The 22,358-nt window shown below is 42.7% G+C and overlaps 1 protein-coding gene across 7 annotated transcripts in view; it reads left to right on the plus strand.

Annotated features, from left to right (window-relative positions):
- The window catches only part of LOC311500536 (NACHT, LRR and PYD domains-containing protein 3-like), an 81,352-nt gene that overhangs the window by 57,217 nt on the left and 1,777 nt on the right, over nucleotides 1-22,358 (plus strand). Inside the window, exons 1-16 of one of the 7 annotated variants that reach the window (XM_084562014.1) lie at nucleotides 3,228-4,211; nucleotides 5,399-5,501; nucleotides 6,113-6,272; nucleotides 6,480-6,623; nucleotides 7,082-7,160; nucleotides 7,306-7,534; nucleotides 7,704-9,489; nucleotides 13,138-13,311; nucleotides 13,813-13,986; nucleotides 14,267-14,440; nucleotides 14,723-14,896; nucleotides 15,127-15,300; nucleotides 15,572-15,745; nucleotides 15,850-16,023; nucleotides 16,652-21,905; nucleotides 22,293-22,322. In XM_084562014.1, coding sequence (XP_084418140.1) covers nucleotides 5,444-5,501; nucleotides 6,113-6,272; nucleotides 6,480-6,623; nucleotides 7,082-7,160; nucleotides 7,306-7,534; nucleotides 7,704-9,489; nucleotides 13,138-13,311; nucleotides 13,813-13,986; nucleotides 14,267-14,440; nucleotides 14,723-14,896; nucleotides 15,127-15,300; nucleotides 15,572-15,745; nucleotides 15,850-16,023; nucleotides 16,652-16,667 — 3,690 coding nt within the window. In that variant the 5' untranslated portion in view covers nucleotides 3,228-4,211; nucleotides 5,399-5,443 and the 3' untranslated portion in view covers nucleotides 16,668-21,905; nucleotides 22,293-22,322. Of the gene's footprint in view, nucleotides 1-3,227; nucleotides 4,212-4,331; nucleotides 5,502-6,112; nucleotides 6,273-6,479; nucleotides 6,624-7,081; nucleotides 7,161-7,305; nucleotides 7,535-7,703; nucleotides 9,490-13,137; nucleotides 13,312-13,812; nucleotides 13,987-14,266; nucleotides 14,441-14,722; nucleotides 14,897-15,126; nucleotides 15,301-15,571; nucleotides 15,746-15,849; nucleotides 16,024-16,651; nucleotides 21,906-22,292; nucleotides 22,323-22,358 lie in introns of those variants that run through there. The other 6 variants (XM_084562015.1, XM_084562017.1, XM_084562016.1 and 3 more) reach the window with 6 other exon arrangements.

Consider the following 22,358-nt stretch of genomic DNA (forward strand, 5'->3'; position numbering starts at 1 on the left):
TGGATCTGAATGTGTGATTATTATAGTTTTTGTTGCTTAGAAAGTGCTAAATAAAACTGCTGTTGATCATTGATTCAATTAAAGGTCTATATGATGTGATTCTTTTTCTCCTTCATTGATCCCTCAGTGGGGAATTCTTTCTCTCCATTTAACCCATCCATTGGTTCACACAGCAGTGTGGACTCTGATAATCACTGACAGCTGATCACAGACTCTTAGATGTTTCTTGCAGGTGGCATCAAGAACCAGTCTTGCATAAAATCAAAACAGGTATGGTGGGCATGATTGACAGCTACCCATCATTCCCGTTAGCGAGAATATTAAACAAAACAAACACAGTAATGTCATCAAAAAGAAGTCATCTCAGTGGCTCGAAAAAGCGGGAGAAAAATGGTCAAAAGATAAAAGTAAGGTGATGTGGGCTGGATAAACATTAGCTAGCTAGCCCTGGATAAATGTTAGCTAGCTAGACCTGGATAAATGTTAGCTAGCTCGCCCTGGGTAAATGTTAGCTAGCTGGCTAGGATTTCTTTGTCATAAACTCAGCTTTAGTGTTTGCTTCATGAAAGTTGTCTAATATAAAATGAACATGTCTCATGTGAATGGACAATCTGTCCTGACATGGTCATGACTGACTGACTCCAGACCCCTTTATTCATATTATTTTTATTTTTATTGTTGTAGTCTTCTCTGTCATTGTTCAGTGGAAGTTGTCTCTCATATATTTGACACTTAACATTATTTTAGCATTACTTAGGATTCATTTACAAAGTTTAGCACCGTAGGCCTTTGAGGAAAGTAATTTCTTCCTAGCTTCATAACAATAGTTCTTCCTGGTTTTCTTGCCTCCTAAGTAGGGGTTGTAGGGAGTAAAAGTACTTCTACTCCAGTACTTTTAATATTGAAGATAATCTGCCTGATGTGAATATTAACATGTTGTGCTGCTTTCTACTGCTCCACATTTCACAGGGAGATATTTGACTTTAGAATGTAACGTAAAGCAGTGAGAGTAACTAAGTACTTTTACTCCAGTAGTCTACTGCCTTTATCCATCATGCAAAGCTACAATTACAAAGTCACACTGTAGAATGAGAATTCAAATATCCAGAGTGTTTCCATCCATGTGTTGGAGGAGAACAGCTAATGTGCAGAATATGAAGTCCACTTTACTGACCACATGTTTTTACACCACTTTTACTTTGTGATATTTGATTCTTTCTTTAAACAAAAGACAAAGATAAATTAGTTGTACCACTGGTGATCCTGTGCTGCATCATCAGCTGACATGTTTAAAATGTTGTTAACCAGCATTGACTTAACTGAATATTAATGAGCTGGAGCTTCCAGTCAGACTCAGTGTCAGTGAACGCAACATGTGTGTCCTCCATGGCTCCATCTAGTGGACTGATAGTAGAAGTACAGCAGCTGATGAATAAGAGCCAATCAGTGGAGGAGCAGCTGATCTTTTTACAGCAGAAATGATTTCAGTTGATGTTCACATGAATGATTAGTGTTTCCTCTGCAGGTGAAAGTAGAAAGTGTGAATTCAGCAGCATGGACCAGAGTGAGGACAGACTGGAGGGACCTGGACCTGAACCTGTACCTGGACCCAGCTGTGTGTCCTTGAAGAGCGCCTGGTTGAAGGACTGTGAGATTACTTTTGACGGAGGACATGGTTCTGGTCCAAAGAGGTAAAGTGTCAGTGAAGCTGTCTTCCATGAGAAGCTGATGGTCCTACTTTCATCTCTCTTCCTCTTTGGGTTAAAGCTGGTTCATCACTCTTGCGTCACTGAGTTTATACAACATGTTTATTTCATCCTTTTACTTCTGACGTCTCTGCTTTGAATTTATTCTCATCAGTTTTTATCCAACATGCACATTTATCTGTGGTGGTTTAGTTTCAGGATCCAGCAGCAGAGACCAGACTCTTCTGGACCTGGACCTGAACCCAGCTGTGTGTCCTTGAAGAGCGATCAGTCGAAGGCTGTTTAGTAACATAACAAGTACCACATCATCCAGATGATAGATAGATAGACAGACTTTATTTTGAACACACAGACATGCTACATCAGTACATAAAGTCATGGTGCCTTGGGAAAAACAATGAATATTTTATATGACTCCCATGAGCTTGGAGGACGACATCCAAACGTCTCAGCAATGAGTCAAATAACTTATTGATGAAGTCATCTGGAATGGTTAAAAAGCAGTCTTACACCAATTTTGATAATTTAATAATGTCCACAAATTTACGTCTGTTACACAAAATCATTCATAATGCCGCACCTCCACCTTTGAGAAGATTTGTCCAGCCCTGTGCTGAAAAAATGAGTAGAACTACCAGGTCCACCATAAGTGGGAACTGTAGCGTGCCCTTTCCAGGCACAGCATTTACTCACTCAGCCTTCTCCTTTAAAGCAATAAAAACATGGAACACACTCCCAATTAATCTGAAAACCTGTTTAGATTACCGTACCTTCTCATATGAGGTGAAAAGATTGTATTTAGGCACCAATCTTGCCAACATTAACATATCATAGTAACAGTTTGCCATCTTTATCTTTTAATTTCTATGCTTCTATCCTACCTGCCCTGGGACTGCAGATGGAAATTAGCAATTGCTAAATCTGGTACAGTGTATCTTCTCCTCTGTGATTAATGCATTTTGTACATGGTCCCTGTAAGAAATTAAATAAACTAAACTACAGGACTCCGGGAGTTCATCAAGATTCTTTGGTCTCACCTTCAAAGCCTCCTCCTTCATCATACCCCACAGATACTCAATAATGTTCATGTCTGGTGACTGGGCTGGCCAATCCTGGAGCACCTTAACCTTCTTTCCTTTCAGGAACTTCGATGTGGGGGCTGAAGTATGAGAAGGAGAGCCATCCTGCTTAAGAATTTGCCCACTCTTGTGGTTTGGAATGTAATGGGCAAAAAGAATTTCTTGATTCTTCAGGCTGTTGATGTTTCCATCTACTCTGCAGATCTCTCGCACACCCCCATACTGGATGTAACCCCAAACCATGATTTTTTCCTCCACCAAACTTGACTGTTTTCTGGGTGAATCTTGGGTGCATGTGGGATCCAGCAGGTGTTCTGCAGTATATGCAGCGATTGGGATGCAGTTCAATAGATGATTTATCAGAAAAATCAACCTTCTGCCACTTTTCCAATGTCCCTCCTTTCTGCAAGCAGTGGGCCTTGGCAAATGCAACACAATTTTTTAGTTGTCTTGTGTTTAACGCTCGTCTGTGAGCACTAATTCGGCCATGGAGACCACTGCGTGAGAGAATTTGACAAACTGATCGTGTAGATAGAAGGGTTTCTGGTGACCAGTTCTCATGTAGCTCTGCTGCAGCTGAAAAAGGGCTGGCCCTGGACTGTCGAAGAAACAAGACAGTCCTCTCAAACAGTTGTCTTACGGGGTCTGCCTGACCTGGGCCTGTCATGAACTTCACCAGTTTCTTCAAATCTTTTTCTTATCCTCTCCACTTGATGTTTATATACATTGAAGATGTCTCCAACCTCAGCAGCAGACTTGGTCTTCAGGCTCTTGATGAGCAGCACTTTGGGCTGTGGTTGAATCTTTGCCATGTTGTCAGAGGTCAGGTTGCACTTCACATGGAGGTCTGGTGTGCTGGGGTTCTTTTTGTTCACACCTGGGAATGTTTTAATTACAGTATTTGTCACAGGTGAAGCTCTAATCTGTGATTGGTTGAATCATTTAAAGACACAACAAGACTTTTGTCCTTGAAGTGAACATCAGGACACTTTTGGACAGTTTCATTATGTACCCAGTTATTAATTTGAAGGCCCTTGATGTTAAAATTAACCATTTATTGTAACAACTGAATGATTAGTAATAAAGTATTAACCATTTTAAGTTATGAGAAGATGCAACAAGACTTTTGTCAGGAACTGTGGATATATTGATGGATATAGATGGAGAGACTCAGTGATGTTCCTTTAAACATTATTCATTCTGTAGCTGAGCAGTTATTTACTTCCTGACTCCTCCTCCTCCTCTTCCTCTCTGTGTTTCCTGGTCAGTTTCCTTTCACTTCCTCCAGGGTCGTGTCACAGATCATTTTCTCCATCTGAAGGTAATGAAGCAGTTTGTCGTGTTTTCTTCATCAGCTGTCAGCAGCTCAGTTCCAGCAGAAATCTGCCGCTCCATAGTTCACGTTAAACTCGGTCACAACTGAAAGGTAAGAGTCTGGATGAAACTTATCCACCATGTTGTGTCTCTGAGTCATCACGGTCCGTTCGTGTCACTCGGTGCATAAACAGTAGCGGTTTTAGGCAGGGTTTTAGGCATTTTTTAGGCATTTTTTCATGACATAAATGGGGCGGTACGAGTACTTGGAAATAAATAAATAAATAAATCTGCACCGCTCCATGGTTTTCTTTTATCTGTCATATCTGTGTGGGGATATTGGCGCCCCCTGCAGCTGCAGGCGCCCCTGCTTGCTGAGAAGGTGCCGTGCACAGAAGCTGTATGAGAAAGGGAAAGGGAAAGGGAAGGGGGGTGCGGGGACAGTTCACCTCTGGGTCTCTCTCAAATTGAACGGACTGGAGGGTCCACTGTATAAAAGGGCTAAAGTCAGTCACACTTTGACTTTCTTCCATATAACGCACATTTCATTCATAATATTATAAATACAGGCCTATAATTCCTGCACGTTTTTTTTTTTATGAATTGTGTGAAATGGCCAAATAAAAATAGGTAATACGAGTATGTGGTCACCAATGTGAACTGGTTTAGTCTTGACTTCTGGTTGTGAGTGACAGTTGGGGGAGATGGACAGAAAAAGATCAAAGCCAATTTAGGACAAAAAGAAAAGATGAAGAGGAGAAACGAGCAAAAGATAAAGGTATGCTATGTTCTCTCTGTGTGATTACAGTATCCATGTCAAGAATGAAGGGCTAATGTTAATTGTTGGTATACATTTGTTAGACTTTTTGCTATGATGCTTGCAATGCTTATACAACAGTAATTCTTCTTAACAAACACCTGATCTAATTTCACCGTTAGATTGTGCTTTGCAACAAAACTGTTACAAGTTCAGTTCTTATTTATTTCCATCACGTTGGGTCCTGTAATTAGCCAAAGGAATTTTCATATCTGTGGTTTCAAAGATGAACATTTGCTACAACTCTATTTCGTGTCAAACACAGTTTGACCAATCAGAACTAAAAGTGTACCAGGCATAGAATTGGAGGCAGTAACCAAGGAGCTAATTGTTCCTCCCTGAAAGATAAATTAATACAGCGTCTAATGACAGACATTTAGCATGTAAGGGCATGTTTACTTAAGTTTGCAATTCATGGATGTTTTGTATAAGAGTTATATTGTAGTCTACGGTCTTTTGATCAGTTTCAATTGCAATTTCAGGGACACTTCTAAAATATTTTGGAGCATCCTCTGCCACTGGTCAGGATGAGCCACCCACCTCCCCTGTTAGACAAGACCTGCCATCTACCTACCTATGTTGGAGGTGGAGATTGTGTGAATATTAACATGTTGTGCTGCTTTCTACTGCTCCACATGTCACAGGGAGATATTTGACTTTAGAATGTAACGTAGAGCATTGAGAGTAAGTACTTTTACTCCAGTAGTCTACTGCCTTTATCCATCATACAGAGCTAAAATTAAAAAGTCACACTGTAGAATGAGAATTCAAATATCCAGAGTGTTTCCATCCATGTGATGGAGGAGAACAGCTAATGTGCAGAATATGAAGTCCACTTTACTGACCACATGTTTTTACACCACTTTTACTTTGTGATATTTGATTCTTTCTTTAAACAAAAGACAAAGATAAATTAGTTGTACCACTGGTGATCCTGTGCTGCATCATCAGCTGACATGTTTAAAATGTTGTTAACCAGCATTGACTTGACTGAATATTAATGAGCTGGAGCTTCCAGTCAGACTCAGTGTCAGTGAACGCGTCACGTGTGTCCTCCATAGCTTCATCTAGTGGACTGATAGTAGAACTACAGCAGCTGATGAATAAGAGCCAATCAGTGGAGGAGCAGCTGATCTTTTTACAGCAGAAATGATTTCAGTTGATGTTCACATGAATGATTAGTGTTTCCTCTGCAGGTGAAAGTAGAAAGTGTGAATTCAGCAGCATGGACCAGATTGAGGACAGACTGGAGGGACCTGGACCTGGACCTGGACCCAGCTGTGTGTCCTTGAAGAGCAACCACTCGAAGGACTGTGAGATTACTTTTAAAGGAAGACATGGTTCTGGTCCAAAGAGGTAAAGTGTCAGTGAAGCTGTCTTACATGAGGAGCTGATGGTCCTACTTTCATCTCTCTTCCTCTTTGGGTTAAAGCTGGTTCATCACTCTTGCATCACTGAGTTTATACAACATGTTTGTTTCATCCTTTTACTTCTGACGTCTCTGCTTTGAATTTATTCTCATCAGTTTTTATCCAACATGCACATTTATCTATGGTGGTTTAGTTTTGGGATCCAGCAGCAGAGACTAGACTCTTCTGAGCCTGCACCAGAACCTGAACCTAAGCCCAGCTGTGTGTCCTTGAAGAGCGACCGGTCAAAAAACTTTGAGATTGATTTTAAAAGAGGACATGGTTCTGCTCCAAAGAGGTAAAGGTGTCTTGGTGACTTGTTTCCTTGTGGAGGAAATATCAATATTTCTACTAACAGATTATCTGACGATTCAGGGAAAAGATCTATGAGGAGGATAAAGATCTGAAGTGTAGATGAAAACCTAAGTCACTGTTTTTACATGCTACAAGGGCTGATATTTTATAAACTGACTAATCTTAAAAGAAGAGCGAAAACAGAGATGCAGAGGAAGCGACCATTGTTTTAATGTTTTGAAGCTATAAACTAAATGAACTTGTCTGTTGAAGAGTAATCAGTGTTGTGTCTCTGGAAGCTGTTGAACCTTAGAAAAACGTGAATATTTCTTTCTTGTGTACATACCAGTAGTTGGGACAACAGCCCCTTAGAAGAGGTGATCAATAAGTGGATGTTTGAAACAGAGTAGTGTCTTCAATCTTCTAATGAATGAGAGCTAATTGTTGATGATTGGTCCACAGATTCCACCAGCAGAGCTCAGAGGTTCTCAGTGGTCAGTCTGCCCAGCAGCATCAAACACACCTGGACTCCATCTTTCTGGTCTGTACATGTACAACAACTACTTTCCATCATCTCCATGCTGCACTTTGTAGACCAGTGGATTGTCAGTGTGTCCAACATGGATCTGATGTTTGTCTCCATGACTTCAGTCTGCTTGTGTCATTTATATCGTATTCTGTTCCAGCTGCTGGAGGACAACATCATCACTTTTGTGAAGAACGAGCTGAAGAAGATTCAGAAGGTTCTGAGTCCAGATTACCCAGAATGCTCAGAGAGTCAGAGGGAGGATGAGGAGGTGTTGGAGGGCGAGGATGAAGAGCAGAGGAGGAGCAGCAGAGATTTATTTGTGAAGATCACAGTGAACTTCCTGAGGAGAATGAAGCAGGAGGAGCTGGCTGACTGTCTGCAGAGCAGTAAGAGGATTTCTCTAAACACTGAAGCTGCTGGAGAAATGGGACATTTACTAATGTCTCCAGAGATGAACCAAGATATATTCACACACTGATTCTTTAGAGCAATGACATGTTGGAATATTTACTGGAGAGTTTACTCATTCATCTTATTTGTTGTTTGTTCATTCAGGACTTGAAGCTGCAGTTTGTGGACGTAAAGTTAAATCTACTCTGAAGGAGAAGTTCCAGTGTGTGTTTGAGGGGATTGCTAAAGCAGGAGAGTCAACCCTTCTGAATGAGATCTACACAGAGCTCTACATCACAGAGGGAGGGACTGCAGAGGTCAATGATGAACATGAGGTCAGACAGATTGAAACAGCATCCAGGAAACCACACAGACCAGAAACAACCATCAGACAAGAAGACCTCTTTAAAGCCTCACCTGGAAGACATGGACCAATCAGAAGAGTGATGACAAAGGGAGTGGCTGGCATTGGGAAAACAGTCTTAACACAGAAGTTCACTCTGGACTGGGCTGAAGACAAAGCCAACCAGGACATCCTTTTCACATTTCCATTGACTTTCAGAGAGCTGAATGTGTTGAAAGAGAGAAAGTTCAGCTTGGTGGAACTTGTTCATCACTTCTTTACTGAAACCAAAGAAGCAGGAATCTGCAGCTTTGAAGAGTACCAGGTTGTGTTCATCTTTGACGGTCTGGATGAGTGTCGACTTCCTCTGGACTTCCACAACACTGAGATCCTTACTGATGTTACAGAGTCCACCTCAGTGGATGTGCTGCTGACAAACCTCATCAGGGGGAAACTGCTTCCCTCTGCTCGCGTCTGGATAACCACACGACCTGCAGCAGCCAATCAGATCCCTCCTGAGTGTGTTGACATGGTGACAGAGGTCAGAGGGTTCACTGACCCCCAGAAGGAGGAGTACTTCACGAAGAGATTCAGAGATGAGGAGCAGGCCAGCAGGATCATCTCCCACATCAAGACATCACGAAGCCTCCACATCATGTGTCACATCCCAGTCTTCTGCTGGATCACTGCTACAGTTCTGGAGGATGTGTTGGAAACCAGAGAGGGAGGAGAGCTGCCCAAGACCCTGACTGAGATGTACATCCACTTCCTGGTGGTTCAGACCAAAGTGAAGAAGGTCAAGTATGATGGAGGAGCTGAGACAGATCCCCACTGGAGTCCAGAGACCAGGGAGATGATTGAGTCTCTGGGAAAACTGTCTTTTGATCAGCTGCTGAAAGGAAACCTGATCTTCTATGAATCAGATCTGACAGAGTGTGGCATCGATATCAGAGCAGCCTCAGTGTACTCAGGAGTGTTCACACAGATCTTTAAAGAGGAGAGAGGACTGTACCAGGACAAGGTATTCTGCTTCGTCCATCTGAGCGTTCAGGAGTTTCTGGCTGCAGTCTACATGATCCACTGTTACACCAACAGGAAGACAGAGGTGCTGGAGGACTTCCTGGGAAGAAACTACAATAACTCACCTCTGGATGAATTTCTGAACAGAGTCATGGAGAAATCCCTGGAGAGTAAAAATGGTCACCTGGACCTGTTAGTTCGCTTCCTTCATGGCCTCTCTCTGGAGTCCAACCAGAGACTTTTAGGAGGTCTGCTGGGTCAGACAGAGAACAGTCCAGAAACCATTCAAAGACCCATCAACAATCTGAAGAAGATGAACACTGGTAAAATCTCTCCTGACAGAAGCATCAACATCTTCCACTGTCTGATGGAGATGAACGACCTCTCAGTTCATCAGGAGATCCAAGAGTTCCTGAAATCAAAGAATAGATCAGAGAGGAAACTCTTTGAGATCCACTGCTCAGCTCTGGCCTACATGCTGCAGATGTCAGAGGAGGTTCTGGATGAGTTGGACTTGAAGAAGTACAACACATCAATGGAGGGACGACGGAGACTGATCCCAGCTGTGAGGAACTGCAGAAAGGCTCGGTGAGTCCTGATCATTAACAGAATCAATCAGTGGAGACTATTTTAGTTCTTCAGACGTTCTCATTCTTTTCCAAAGAGTGTTCCACTGGTTTACTGTAAACATTACAGTCAGTTGTATTTAGTACCAGATGTTCTCCAGCTGTTCAATGAATGGACACAGTTCTTCTATTTATTTCTAATCATTCTTAGATTTGACTCTTTTATTTCTATTTCTATGTATTCACTGTGACGATTCACATGTTCACTGAGCTGAACTGAATCCAGAGTCCATTAAACAGTGAAGACAGTCCAGATGTTTGTCTCATCCAGATGTCCTCATGATGGGATCAGATCTACTGATAGACTGTGGACAGTCTGGAAGCCTAAATGTAACTCAGTGTTGTCTCCATTCATCTGCACATTCAACTAAACAAAGGTCTGAGAGAGATGATGAGAATGATTGTTTCCTGTCAGACACTATCAGAGAAGATAGATAGATTGATAGATAGATAGATAAATACTTCATTTATCTTGGAGGAAATTCTGTGTCCAGTTGCTTCATCACAGAAAAGCAGATATTTAAGTTATATAATCAGTTATGTACACTGACTGGCCAAAAAAAAGTCACCACCTGGATTTAACTTAGCAAGTAGGTATGAGCCTCCTATTGGATAATTACTTCATGGGTGATTATTTTTCAGTTGCCAACAAGATATTTAACCCCAACTGATGCAATAAGTAGCTTCGCATTTCTTAAACAACCATGGCGAGATACCAGCTCTGCCAATACCGCAGAGCCCATCTTCTGCATCAGTTTGTCCAGCTGTGAGGTTCCCTTCTTAAAGCTTGCACATCCAGGCTGAAAAAGAGCTTTGTCCCCTGGGCCACCACAGAACTGAACCAAATACCTCCCCATCTACACCTCTTCGTCTCAATGACTGTCTTCCTGCAAAATATGACCTTATAGGCAATATTCTAATTTATATTTTTATAGAAATATTTTTATTGTGTGCATTATGTGCAATATGGGCACTCTGCGGAGTACTTTGGTTTGATGCTTGTCTATGTCCTCTTTTAACTCATCGACTGAACTGTGTGTAATTGTAGATGGGGATTGAGTGTGCTTGTGTTAGTGTCTTTTAAGTGTTAGTGTCTTTCAGGTGTTGCACACGCACATTTTGTTGTACCATTTGGCACAATGACAATAAAGCTTTCTGATTCTGATTCTCAGTGCTGCCTCCTCAGCACACCACAGCGTAGAAGAGGGCACTGGCAATGATAGTCTGGTAAGATATGTCCAGCAGCTTCCGGCAGATATTAAATGACCTTAGCCTCCTGAGGAAATGGAGATGACTCTGACCTTTTTTGTATACTGACTCTATGTCAGCCGACTAGTCCAGTTTATGATCCAGATGTAGACCCAGGTACTTATAGGTCTGAACCACCTCTACATACTGCCGGTTGATGGTTACAGGCTGCAGTTGGGGTCTGGACCTCCAGAAATCCACTACCATCTCCTTAGTTGTAGCTGTATTTATCAGAAGATGGTTCACTCCACACCATGAGATGAAGTTTTTCACCAGATTGTTGTACTGATGCTCTTGTCCATCCCTGATACACTCAACAATTACAGCGTTATCTGAGAACTTCTTCATATGACATGACTCTGTGTTGTGCTTGAAGTCCGTGGTGTACAGGGTGAATAGGACAGGGGAGAGCACAGCCCACTGTGGTGCTGCTGACGATAGTCCTGGATGTGCAGTTCCCCAGCCTGACATACTGAGGTCTCACAGTGAGAAAGTCTGCCACCCAGGAAGTGAGGTGTCAGTCCACTCCCATCTCTGTTAGCTTATCTCTCAGCAGCAGGGGCTGGATTGTGTTGAATGCACTGGAAAAATCAAAAAACATGATCCTCACAAACTGCAGTGGGTCTAGAGTGTGACGGGCCTGGGGCCTGATGTGATGGAGCATCAGCCACTCCATGGTCTTCATGATTCTGGATGTCAGGACGACTGGTGTGTTGTCGTTCATCTCCCTCGGGTGTAGCTTCTTAGGGACAGAGATGATGCATGATCTAAGGCATGATGTCCTAAGGTGTAGTCTCATGCTGAAGGGTCTCCCCCAGCTCAGAAGCACAGGTCCTAAGTAATCATGGGGACACTCCATGTGAGCCAGCTGATTTGCTGGGCGGAGCTTCCTTAGTTGTCTGCTCTCCTGAGCCCAAGTGATGGTGGTGTGAGTGGTGGCTACAAGCCACTTGTCTGCAGCAGTGACTGTGAATGGTGATGGTGAAGGTGATGTGCTATTAAGTCTGGTGTTGCTAGGGGGAGGCGTGGGGGGAGCAGCTATCTGAACCAAAGCAGAAAGAGCAGTAGAGGGGGCAGGGCAATCAAACCTGTAAAAAAAGTTGTTGAACTGGTTGGCCCTCTCATCATCCCCCACCACAGTGCTCTTCTTCTTGGAGCTACAGCCGGTAATGGTCTCCATGCCGTCCCGCACCTCTTTAGTGCAGCCATCCTTCAACTTCTGCTCCACCTTAGATCTGTATTTCTCCTTCGCCTCTTTCAGCCAGACCTTGAGTTCCTGCTGCACACACTTCAGCTCCTCCTGGTCACCTTAAAAGCCCTCTTCTTCTGGCTAGAAAGGGCCCTGATGTCGTGGTGATCCAGGGCTTATTGTTGGGGAAGCAGCGCACAGGTCTGGAGGAACAACAACATCCATACAGAAGGTGATGTACTCGGTGGCGCATCCATTGTTCCTCTGCAGTCCTCCTGCAGCACTCCCCTGGAAGCAGTCCTTCAGAACTTCCTCTGCCTTAGGCGATCCTTTCCTGAAGGAGCGTTTGGTGGTGGGTTGGCTTGCAACTGGTGGCTTGTAGTGAGGTTGGACCAGGATCAGATAGTGGTCTGATTTCCCCAGCGGTGGTAAAGGTGTCACCTTGTATGCATCCTTCACATTTGCATACAGAAGGTAAATTTTGTCCTGGTAGGACTATCCACATACTGGACAACACCAGACAGTGTAGAGTCCAGTGTCATGTGGTTAAAGTCTCCAGAGATCAACACGAAGGCATCAGGGTGCTGCGTCTGAAGTCTGGTGATAGTCATGTGGATGACATCATAGGCAACATTGGCGCCTGCTCGTTGGGGGATGTAAATACAGACAGCGATGGCATGTGAGAACTCACCGGGCATGTACTATGGCCTGAGACTCGTGGCTAAAAGTGTGACCAGTGCTGGCCATTGGACTTAGCACGAACAGATGATCCCTCATATACAAGATACTACCAGCGTTGTTATCCATTAAAAGTTCCGTAACCATGAATACCAAAAATACACAGTGCGTGTAACAGATAAAAAAATAATAATAATAATAATAGAAAGCTTAAAACAAACTGATAAATTACAAGTAAGAAAGAACTATAGAGCAGAACTATAGCTATTGGATAGGCTGCCACACTTCTTAGCGGCAGAAGAGGTGACAACAGGGAATAGCAGTTGTTGTCGTTGTTTGATCATAAGCTGTTTTTGTCATTGCCTCAATGGAAAAAAAAATGTGGAGAGAAAATGTCCAACAGGATGTGTCCAACTGTCCACTCATCAAACGCATCATGTTCATAGAAATGTCTTCTTCTATTATAACATATTTTATTTATTTGTCTCATGACAGACTTGTTGATTATGTACTCTCAGAGAGTGACTGTGAAGTCGTGGTCTCAGCTCTGAAGTCCATCCCCTCCCATTTGAAACATCTGCACCTGAGTCACAACAACCTGAAGGATTCAGGAGTGAAACTGCTGTCTGCTGGACTCGAGAGTCCTAACTGTAAACTGGAGACTCTTGGGTCAGTTTTCATTTATTTTCTTATGAGGTCAGTATCTTTGTGCTTCCACAGTGTTTCCTGATGAGCTGCAGTGGAGGAACAGGAACTCACAGTCAGTGTGGACAGCAGGAGTCTGAAGAACTCTGTAATGTCCATATGACATGTGACTGTTGTTGGAGGACACACTTGAACATGTCAACTTCTCCTTTAAAATTGGAATGACGCAAACCTCCTGAGACACCAAAGAACTAATCAACCGTTTGTAGTCCAATCTCACTGTGTGAGGAGGATATATTGATCCTGTAATGAGGTCAGCAGCATCTTATTGATCTGTGTTGACATGAATAGTTGTGCTGATGTTTGGATGATGTCTATAGAACACTGACATGATGAAGATCCACAATAACACAAGGCCAAAGACACTCTACTCATTTTAGAGAACAACTGATTGATCAGGACACATTTCAGACCTCAGCACATCTGATTGATGATCAATGATTTGATCTTTTATTATTTATTCAGATTAAGGAACTGTAGATTGTCAGAGATCAGCTGTTATTCTCTGGGACGAACTCTGAAGTCCAACCCTTCCCATCTGAAACATCTGGACCTGAGTAACAACGACCTGAAGGATTCAGGAGTGAAGCAGCTGTGTGGTTTTCTGGAGAGTCCAGACTGTAGACTGGAGACTCTGGAGTGAGTTCACTATCCATTGTTGTTGTTGTTGTTGATCTGATACATTTACTCACCAACTGAATATAATTCATGTTCACCCAGAACTGTCCTCCATAAATCTGTAAATGCTCTTTTGCTCAAGACGAGTGTTTGTAGCAGAAACTGTAGAAAATGTCCATTGTTAGTTGTTTAAGTCAATGAAGCTTAAAAGCTGTTGGGACACAGTAATGTTGAGCTGCACATTTAAAACCTGAACACATGTGATTGAATTATTCATGATTTTATCTACATCTTTATTCAGATTGTGGAGATGCAGTTTGTCAGAGATCAGTTGTGATTCTCTGGTCTCAGCTCTGAAGTCCAACCCCTCCCATCTGAAACATCTGGACCTGAGTGACAACAACCTGAAGGATTCAGGAGTGAAGCAGCTGCTTGATCTTGTGAACAGTCCAGAATGTAGACTGGAGACTCTGAAGTCAGTTCACTGTGTGTTACTGTTGTAGATCTGATATGTTTAATCACCAACTGAATCTAATTCATGTTTATCCAAAACTTTCCTCCATAAATCTGTAAATGTTCTTTAGTTCAATACAACTGTTTGTAGCAGAAACTTCAGAAAATGTCCACTGTTAGTTGTTAAAATCAATGAAGCTTAAAGGCTGTTAGGACACAGTAATGTCGAGCTGCATGTTTAAAACCTGAACACATCTGATCGAATTATTCATGATTTAATTTACATCTTTAATTCTTTATTCAGATTGAAGAGCTGTAGTTTGTCAGAGATCAGCTGTGATTCTCTGGGACCAGCTCTGAAGTCCAACCCCTCGCATCTGAAACATCTGGACCTGAGCATCAACAACCTGAAGGATTCAGGAGTGAAGCAGTTGTGTGGTTTTCTGGAGAGTCCCGACTGTATACTGGAGACTCTGAGGTCAGTTCACTGTCTGTTACTGTTGTTGATCTGATATGTTTAATCACCAACTGAATCTAATTTATGTCCTTTAGTTCAAGACAAGTGTTTGTAGCAGAAACTGTAGAAAATGTCCACTGTTAGTTGTTAAAGTCAATGAAGCTTAAAGGCTGTTAGGACACTGTCAAGCTGCACATTTAAAACCTGAACACAACTTATTGAATTATTCATGATTTATATACTTTATTCAGATTGATGAGCTGCAGTTTGTCAGAAATCAGCTGTGATTCCCTGGGACCAGCTGTGAAGTCCAACCCCTCCCATCTGGAACATCTGGACCTCAGTAACAACAGTCTAATGGATTCAGGAGTGAAGCAGCTGTGTGGTTTTCTGGAGAGTCCAGACTGTATACTGGAGACTCTGAGGTCAGACTCCATGTTTTCCTTGTGTGCTTAGATGAATATCATGGTAAAGTTGTGGTGACTCTAAACTGCAGACAGATATCCTACTGATCTACACTGAGGAACTTCATGGTAAAGTCTATTTTGTTCTTCTGTGGTTTAGTCCATTGACTGTAGCAGAGCTCCAGATGTCAAACCTTCATAGAAGAAGAAAAATCCTCCACTGGATGATTGACTATGAAACTCTGACACTATGTCAATGACAGAGGAAATTAATCTTTTATTATTTATTCAGATTGAAGAGCTGCAGTTTGTCAGAGATCAGCTGTGATTCTCTGGGACCAGCTCTGAAGTCCAACCCCTCCCATCTGAAACATCTGGACCTGAGTCTCAACAACCTGAAGGATTCAGGAGTGAAACAGCTGTGTGGTTTTCTGGAGAGTCCAGACTGTAGACTGGAGACTCTGAGGTCAGTTCACTGTCTGTTACTGTTAGATCTGATATGTGTTAAAACCTGGACACACCTGATTGAATTATTAATGATTTTATCTACATCTTTTATTCTTTAATCAGATTGATTGACTGCAGTTTGTCAGAGATCAGCTGTGACTCTCTGGTCTCAGCTCTGAAGTCCAACCCCTCCCATCTGAAACATCTGGACCTGAGTGACAACAACCTGAAGGATTCAGATGTGAATCAGCTTCTTGATCTTGAGAAGAGTCCAGACTATAAATTGGAGAATCTGGGGTGAGTAGAGGGTTTTGGTCAGTTCATGCTGCTTTCATCAGTATTGTCCTAAATACAGTTAGTATCAAAGATCCAGTGTTTCCTGTAAACCTGCAGCTTCTCAGTGAAGCTATGAGAGGAGAATGGAGACAGGCTTCAGGGTTGGATAGAAAGACAGAGAGAGAGAGAGACAACAGTCAGCCAATCAGATGAGCCAGAAGCTTGTTGTGATCATGTGTTTGAGTTGATGTGACCAGGAAATAAAGCTGGATTCCAGCTGACAGCCTTCCAAGATGTACAGAGATAGTGGTGGTCATTCATCAAATCTGATGAACAACTGATCACAGCTCTGAGATCAGTCTGACTGAAGCCTGCACGTCACAGAACCAGCATTACGTTTAGTAACCATGAGCAGAGTCATCACATGTGTCATTACTTTCATCCGATCTCTTCAATGACAGCCTCCATGTGTGTTCACTCCAACACGTTAACATGAAGCTGAAAGGAAGCTGGCTGAGCTCCACAGCTGCTCCATTGCTGCTCTGAACAGGACTGAAGTCCCTGCTGCTCTTGCTACTGGATGTGATGATGAAGGGAGACTCTAGAAACACTCGTTCACCTCCTCTCTTCTTTCTTCTCCTCTCTACAGATGGAAGACATGGTAGTCAATAGGACGGTGTGTGTTGTGAGAGGATGAGCTGTGTCCTGATGATCCAGAGGTTGAAGCAAACGTTGCCCATGGTAACGGAGGGGAGAACAGTGCTGAGAAGTGAAGTGTCTCTTCTTTTCTCGATGTTGTTTTCTGCTCTGCATCCACGGCGGGTCATACGAAGTATCTCCGTGGGGATCTCATGTCTGTCCCTAGGGAACACTACAGCGCTATGCAGGGCGATCAGCTGTTCCCTCCTGTAAACAATGCGCACGCTGGCCGCTTCTTGCATAGTTACGCCGCCCGCTTCCTGCATAGTAACGCCTGCCGGTCTGGATGTTGTTAAATATATTGGCTATGGCGAGACTCCCAATAAAAAACAGAACTAAAAAAGTGAATTGCTGTCTGAAAATGTATATACAAAAGTAATCTCCACAAAAAGGGAAGAAAAAAGTGAATTTAATTCGAAAAAAAAGAGAGATCGAGTAAGAGCTGTTGCAAGCAGCTGCCAGCTTCAACCGGCCCTGCAAAACAAACAAACAAAAAAAAATATTTGATAAAGTTATTAGACCTTAGCATCAGAGAAATACCTGTCACACTATCCCATCTAACAACACGCTGTGGAGTACTACTAAATGCTGTTGATATAGGAAGTATAAGTTTTAGTTTAGTTGTAGTAGGAGTAGTAATTTTCCCTGCTTCAATTAAAGCATGGTTGTTGTTAGTGAAGTGTATATTTAATCAAGATGATCCCTTAGATGTTTCTTGCAGGTGGCAGGAAGAGCCTTATTGATAGATTTATTCTTAGAAAAGTAGGTCTCTGGGAAGAACCAGTGGGCTTGGAGCTGAGAACCGCAGACAGCTACAAATAAGACAGATAGACTACCACAGGTTTTATCAGTGTTGGTTAAACATTTGCTTCTTTGGTATAATTATGTTGACATTTGTAGATGGCCACACTTTATTTTTGAGAATGTTTTAAGCTTAGATGTACAATCTTCCATTTTTGTCATTCACACAGAGAAAAGATCCCAATAAACGGACCGTGAAGAAGAAGAGCAACAGCATGAACCCGTGGCTCACTAGCGCCCATTATACAACCATAGTGACATACAGAGAGTTAGCCACAGGCACGAGCCTAATTGAGTTTGTGAGAGATTGCGCAATATGAGGTGAGGCTCAGCTCCCTGCTGCCTCAACTCATGTCTCTACTTGTATATACCTGACTGGATGGTATTTACACAGGAAATACGTGTCTCAGATCATTTTCTCCATCTGAAGGTAATGAAGCAGTTTGTCGTGTTTTCTTCATCAGCTGTCAGCAGCTCAGTTCCAGCAGAAATCTGCCGCTCCATAGTTCACGTTAAACTCAGTCACAGCTGAAAGGTAAGAGTCTGGATGAAACTCATCCGCCATGTTGTGTCTCTGAGTGATCACGGTCCGTTTGTGTCACTCGGTGCATAAACATGATTGAAGGTGATTTTCTTTCCTTCATGTTTTCATCGAGGACACAGTCGGGCTTTTATTTTGAAACTCTCTCTAGAAGTTTTATCTGCTTTTGTAACGTAAAGCTGAAAGTAACTAAGTACTTTTATCTTCCCAGTTAATAGTAGCTCTGCCTAGCTTCATAACAATAAGAATAAGAATAAGAAAAACCTTTATTCGTCCCGCAATGGGGAAATTGCAGTTCACAACAGCTTACAGAAAATGCAGAATAAAAAATAACAAGGGCAAAAAGAGTAGCTATAAAAGATAAATAATGAAATAGAATAGGATAGAAATATTGCACAGATTGAATTGTAAAATATTGCATAGACTGGTGTCAAGCTGTTGTTTGGAGTTTTTACACTTATGGTGTAATACTGTTGCACATATGCTGTAGTAATATTGCACATATTAACAGCTGCCTTCGACACAGTGGACCATCAGATCCTCCTGTCTCGCCTGGAGAACCGGGTGGGCATTCGTGGTCATGCCCTAGATTGGTTTAGGTCCTACCTAACCCAAAGAAGTTTTTGTGTCCATGTTGGAACAGCTGAGTCCAGTGTAGCGCCCCTTAGCTCAGGAGTGCCCCAAGGTTCTATTCTTGGCCCACTTCTGTTTTCCCTCTACTTGGATCCTCTTGGATCAATTCTAAGAAAACATGACATTGCATTCCACTTTTATGCTGATGACAGCCAAATTTATATGCCCCTCCGTCAAACAGACAACTACTCTGCAAATCAACTGCTAGAGTGCTTGGCAGAAATCAAAGCATGGCTGGCTGTAAATTTCTTACACTTGAACAGTAACAAGACCGAGGTCATGCTGTTTGGGCCTAGTGAGGCCTCCAAGGTCCATGCTGATTTGGGGCCTTTAAATCAGCATTTAACACAGACAGCAACTAACCTCGGTGTACGAGTTGACAGTGATCTGAAACTGGATGCACAGATAAAAACAGTGGTTAAGTCCAGTTTCTTCCAACTGAGACAACTGGCCAAAGTAAGATCATTTCTTTCTCTCCACCACTTCGAGATTTTAATCCATGCTTTTATCACAACTCGTTTAGACTACTGCAATGCACTTTATGTTGGGCTTAACCAGGCGTCACTGTCTCGACTACAGCTCATTCAAAACGCTGCTGCTCGACTTTTAACTGGTACCAAAAAGCACAATCACATTACCCCAATTTTAGCAGAAATTCATTGGCTCCCTGTCCGTTTCCAGATTGATTTTAAAATTCTTTTATTTGTATTCAAATGTATTCATGGCCTCGCTCCTCAGTATCTGTCCGAACTGCTCCAGCCGTACACTCCCTCACGCTCTCTTAGGTCGGCAGATCAGTCACTGTTGGTTGTCCCAAAGACAAAGAGGAAAATGAGAGGTGACCGGGCCTTTGCAGTTGCTGGCCCCAAACTGTGGAACAACTTGCCATTGCACATTAGACAGGCCGACTGTGTTCCTCATTTTAAATCCTCCCTTAAAACACATTTTTTCTCTTTGGCTTTTAACTCAGCATGAGATGTTAGTTCTTATTGTTTACGTGGTTTGATTGGTTTTATGATTTAAATCCTGTTTTAATCTTTCTTTGTGTTTTTATATTCTCATGTCTGTGTACAGCACTTTGGCCAACCTCATTGTTTTTAAAGTGCTTTATAAATAAAGATTGATTGATTGATTGATTGAGTGTTCGTTGTGGAGCCTAACAGCAGCAGGAAGGAAAGACCTTCTGTATCTTTCCTTCACGCATCGAGGGTGAAGCAGTCTGTCACTAAAGGTGCACCTCAGTCCTGTCAGGTCACCATGCAGGGGGTGGGACTCATTGTTCAGCATGGGTGACAGTTTAGCCAGGACTCTCCTGTCACCCACCTCCCTCACTGAGTCCAGAGGGCAGCCCAGGACAGAGCTGGACTTCCTGATGATCTTATCCAGCTTCTTCCTCTCCCTCTCTGTGATGCCACTGTTCCAGCAGACCACTCCATACAGGATGGCTGATGCCACTACAGAGTCAAAGAAGGTCTTCAGGAGTGCCCCTTTCACTCCAAAAGACCTCAGTCTCCTCAGAAGGTAGAGCCTGCTCTGTCCCTTCCTGTAGAGTGCGTCAGTGTGGTGAGTCCAGTCCAGTTTGGTGTTGAGGTGAACACTCAGGTACTTATAAGAGTCCACTTGCTCAATGTCCATTCCCTGGATGTTCACTGGTGAGGGGAGGGCAGAACGACATCTACGGAAATCCACCACCATCTCCTTGGTCTTCCCCGCGTTGATCAGGAGGTGGTTTCGTTGACACCACAAAGTTCCCCATCAGTCCTCTGTACTCTGCGTCGTCGTCATCTCTGATGAGGCCAACAATCGCAGAGTCGTCGGAGAACTTCTGCAGTACACAGCTGTCGGTGTTGTGTCTGAAGTCTGCTGTGTAGAGGGTGAAAAGAAAGGGGGCCAGAACAGTCCCCTGGGGGGCACCCGTGCCACTGGTGAGCAGGTCAGACACACAGTTCCTGTTTCTCACAATCTGTGGTCGGTCTGTGAGGTAGTCCAAGATCCATGTAGACAGTCTTCCTGGTTTTCTTGCCTCCTAAGTAATGGTTGTAGGGCGTAAAATTACTTTTACTCCAGTACTTTTAATATTGAAGATAATCTGCCTGATGTGAATATTAACATGTTGTGCTGCTTACTACTGCTCCACATTTCACAGGGAGATATTTGATTTCAGAATGTAACGTAAAGCATTGAGAGTACTTTTAATCCAGTAGCCTACTGCCTTTATCCATCATGCAGAGCTAAAATTACAAAGTCGCACTGTAGAATGAGAATTCAAATAACCAGAGTGTTTCCATCCATCTGTTGGAGGAGAACAGCTCATGTGCAGAATATGAAGTCCACTTTACTGACCACATGTTTTTACACCACTTTTACTTTGTGATATTTGATTCTTTCTTTAAACAAAAGACAAAGATAAATTAGTTGTACCACTGGTGATCCTGTGCTGCATCATCAGCTGACAAGTTTAAAATGTTGTTAACCAGCATTGACTTGACTGAATATTAATGAGCTGGAGCTTCCAGTCAGACTCAGTGTCTGTGAACGCATCATGTGTGTCCTCCATGGCTCCATCTAGTGGACTGATAGTAGAAGTACAGCAGCTGATGAATGAGAGCCAATCAGTGGAGGATCAGCTGATCTTTTTACAGCAGAAATGATTTCAGTTGATGTTCACATGAATGATTAGTGTTTCCTCTGCAGGTGAAAGTAGAAAGTGTGAATTCAGCAGCATGGACCAGAGTGAGGACAGACTGGAGGGACCTGGACCTGGACCTGGACCTGAACCTGAACCTGAACCTGGACCTGAACCTGGACCTGGACCCAGCTGTGTGTCCTTGAAAAGCAACCGTTCGAAGGACTGTGAGATTACTTTTAAAGGAGGATGTGGTTCTGGTTCAAAGAGGTAAAGTGTCAGTGAAGCTGTCTTACATGAGGAGCTGATGGTCCTACTTTCATCTCTCTTCCTCTTTGGGTTGAAGCTGGTTCATCACTCTTACGTCACTGAGTTTATACAACATATTTGTTTCATCCTTTTACTTCTGATGTCTCTGCTTTGAATTTATTCTCATCAGTTTTTATCCAACATGCACATTTATCTATGGTGGTTTACTTTCAGGATCCGGCAGCAGAGACCAGACTCTCCTGGACCTGGACCCAGTTGCGTCTCCTTAAAGAGTGACAGGTCGAAGAACTTGGATATTAATTTTAAAAGAGGATGTGGTTCTGCTCCAGAGAGGTAAAGGTGTTTTGGTGACTTGTTTCCTTGTGGAGGAAATATCAATATTTCTACTAACAGATTATCTGACAATTCAGAGGAAAGATCTATGAGGAGGATAAAGATCTGAAGTGTGGATGAAAACCTAAGTCACTGTTTTTACATGCTACAAGGGCTAAACCTAATATTTTATAAACTAAATGAACTTGTCTGTTGAAGAGTAATCAGCGTTGTGTCTCTGGAAGCTGTTGAACCTTAGAAAAACATGAATATTTTTTTCTTGTGTACATACCAGTAGTTTGGAAAACACCCCTTTAGAAGAGGTGATCAATAAGTGGATATTTGAAGCAGAGTAGTGTCTTCAATCTTCTAACGGATGAGAGCTAATTGTTGATGATTGGTCCACAGAGTCCACCAGCAGAGCTCAGAGGTTCTCAGTGGTCAGTCTGCCCAGCAGCATCAAACACATCTGGA

This window comes from Chelon labrosus (assembly GCF_963514085.1).
Source record: "Chelon labrosus genome assembly, chromosome: 15".
Taxonomy (NCBI): domain Eukaryota; kingdom Metazoa; phylum Chordata; class Actinopteri; order Mugiliformes; family Mugilidae; genus Chelon; species Chelon labrosus.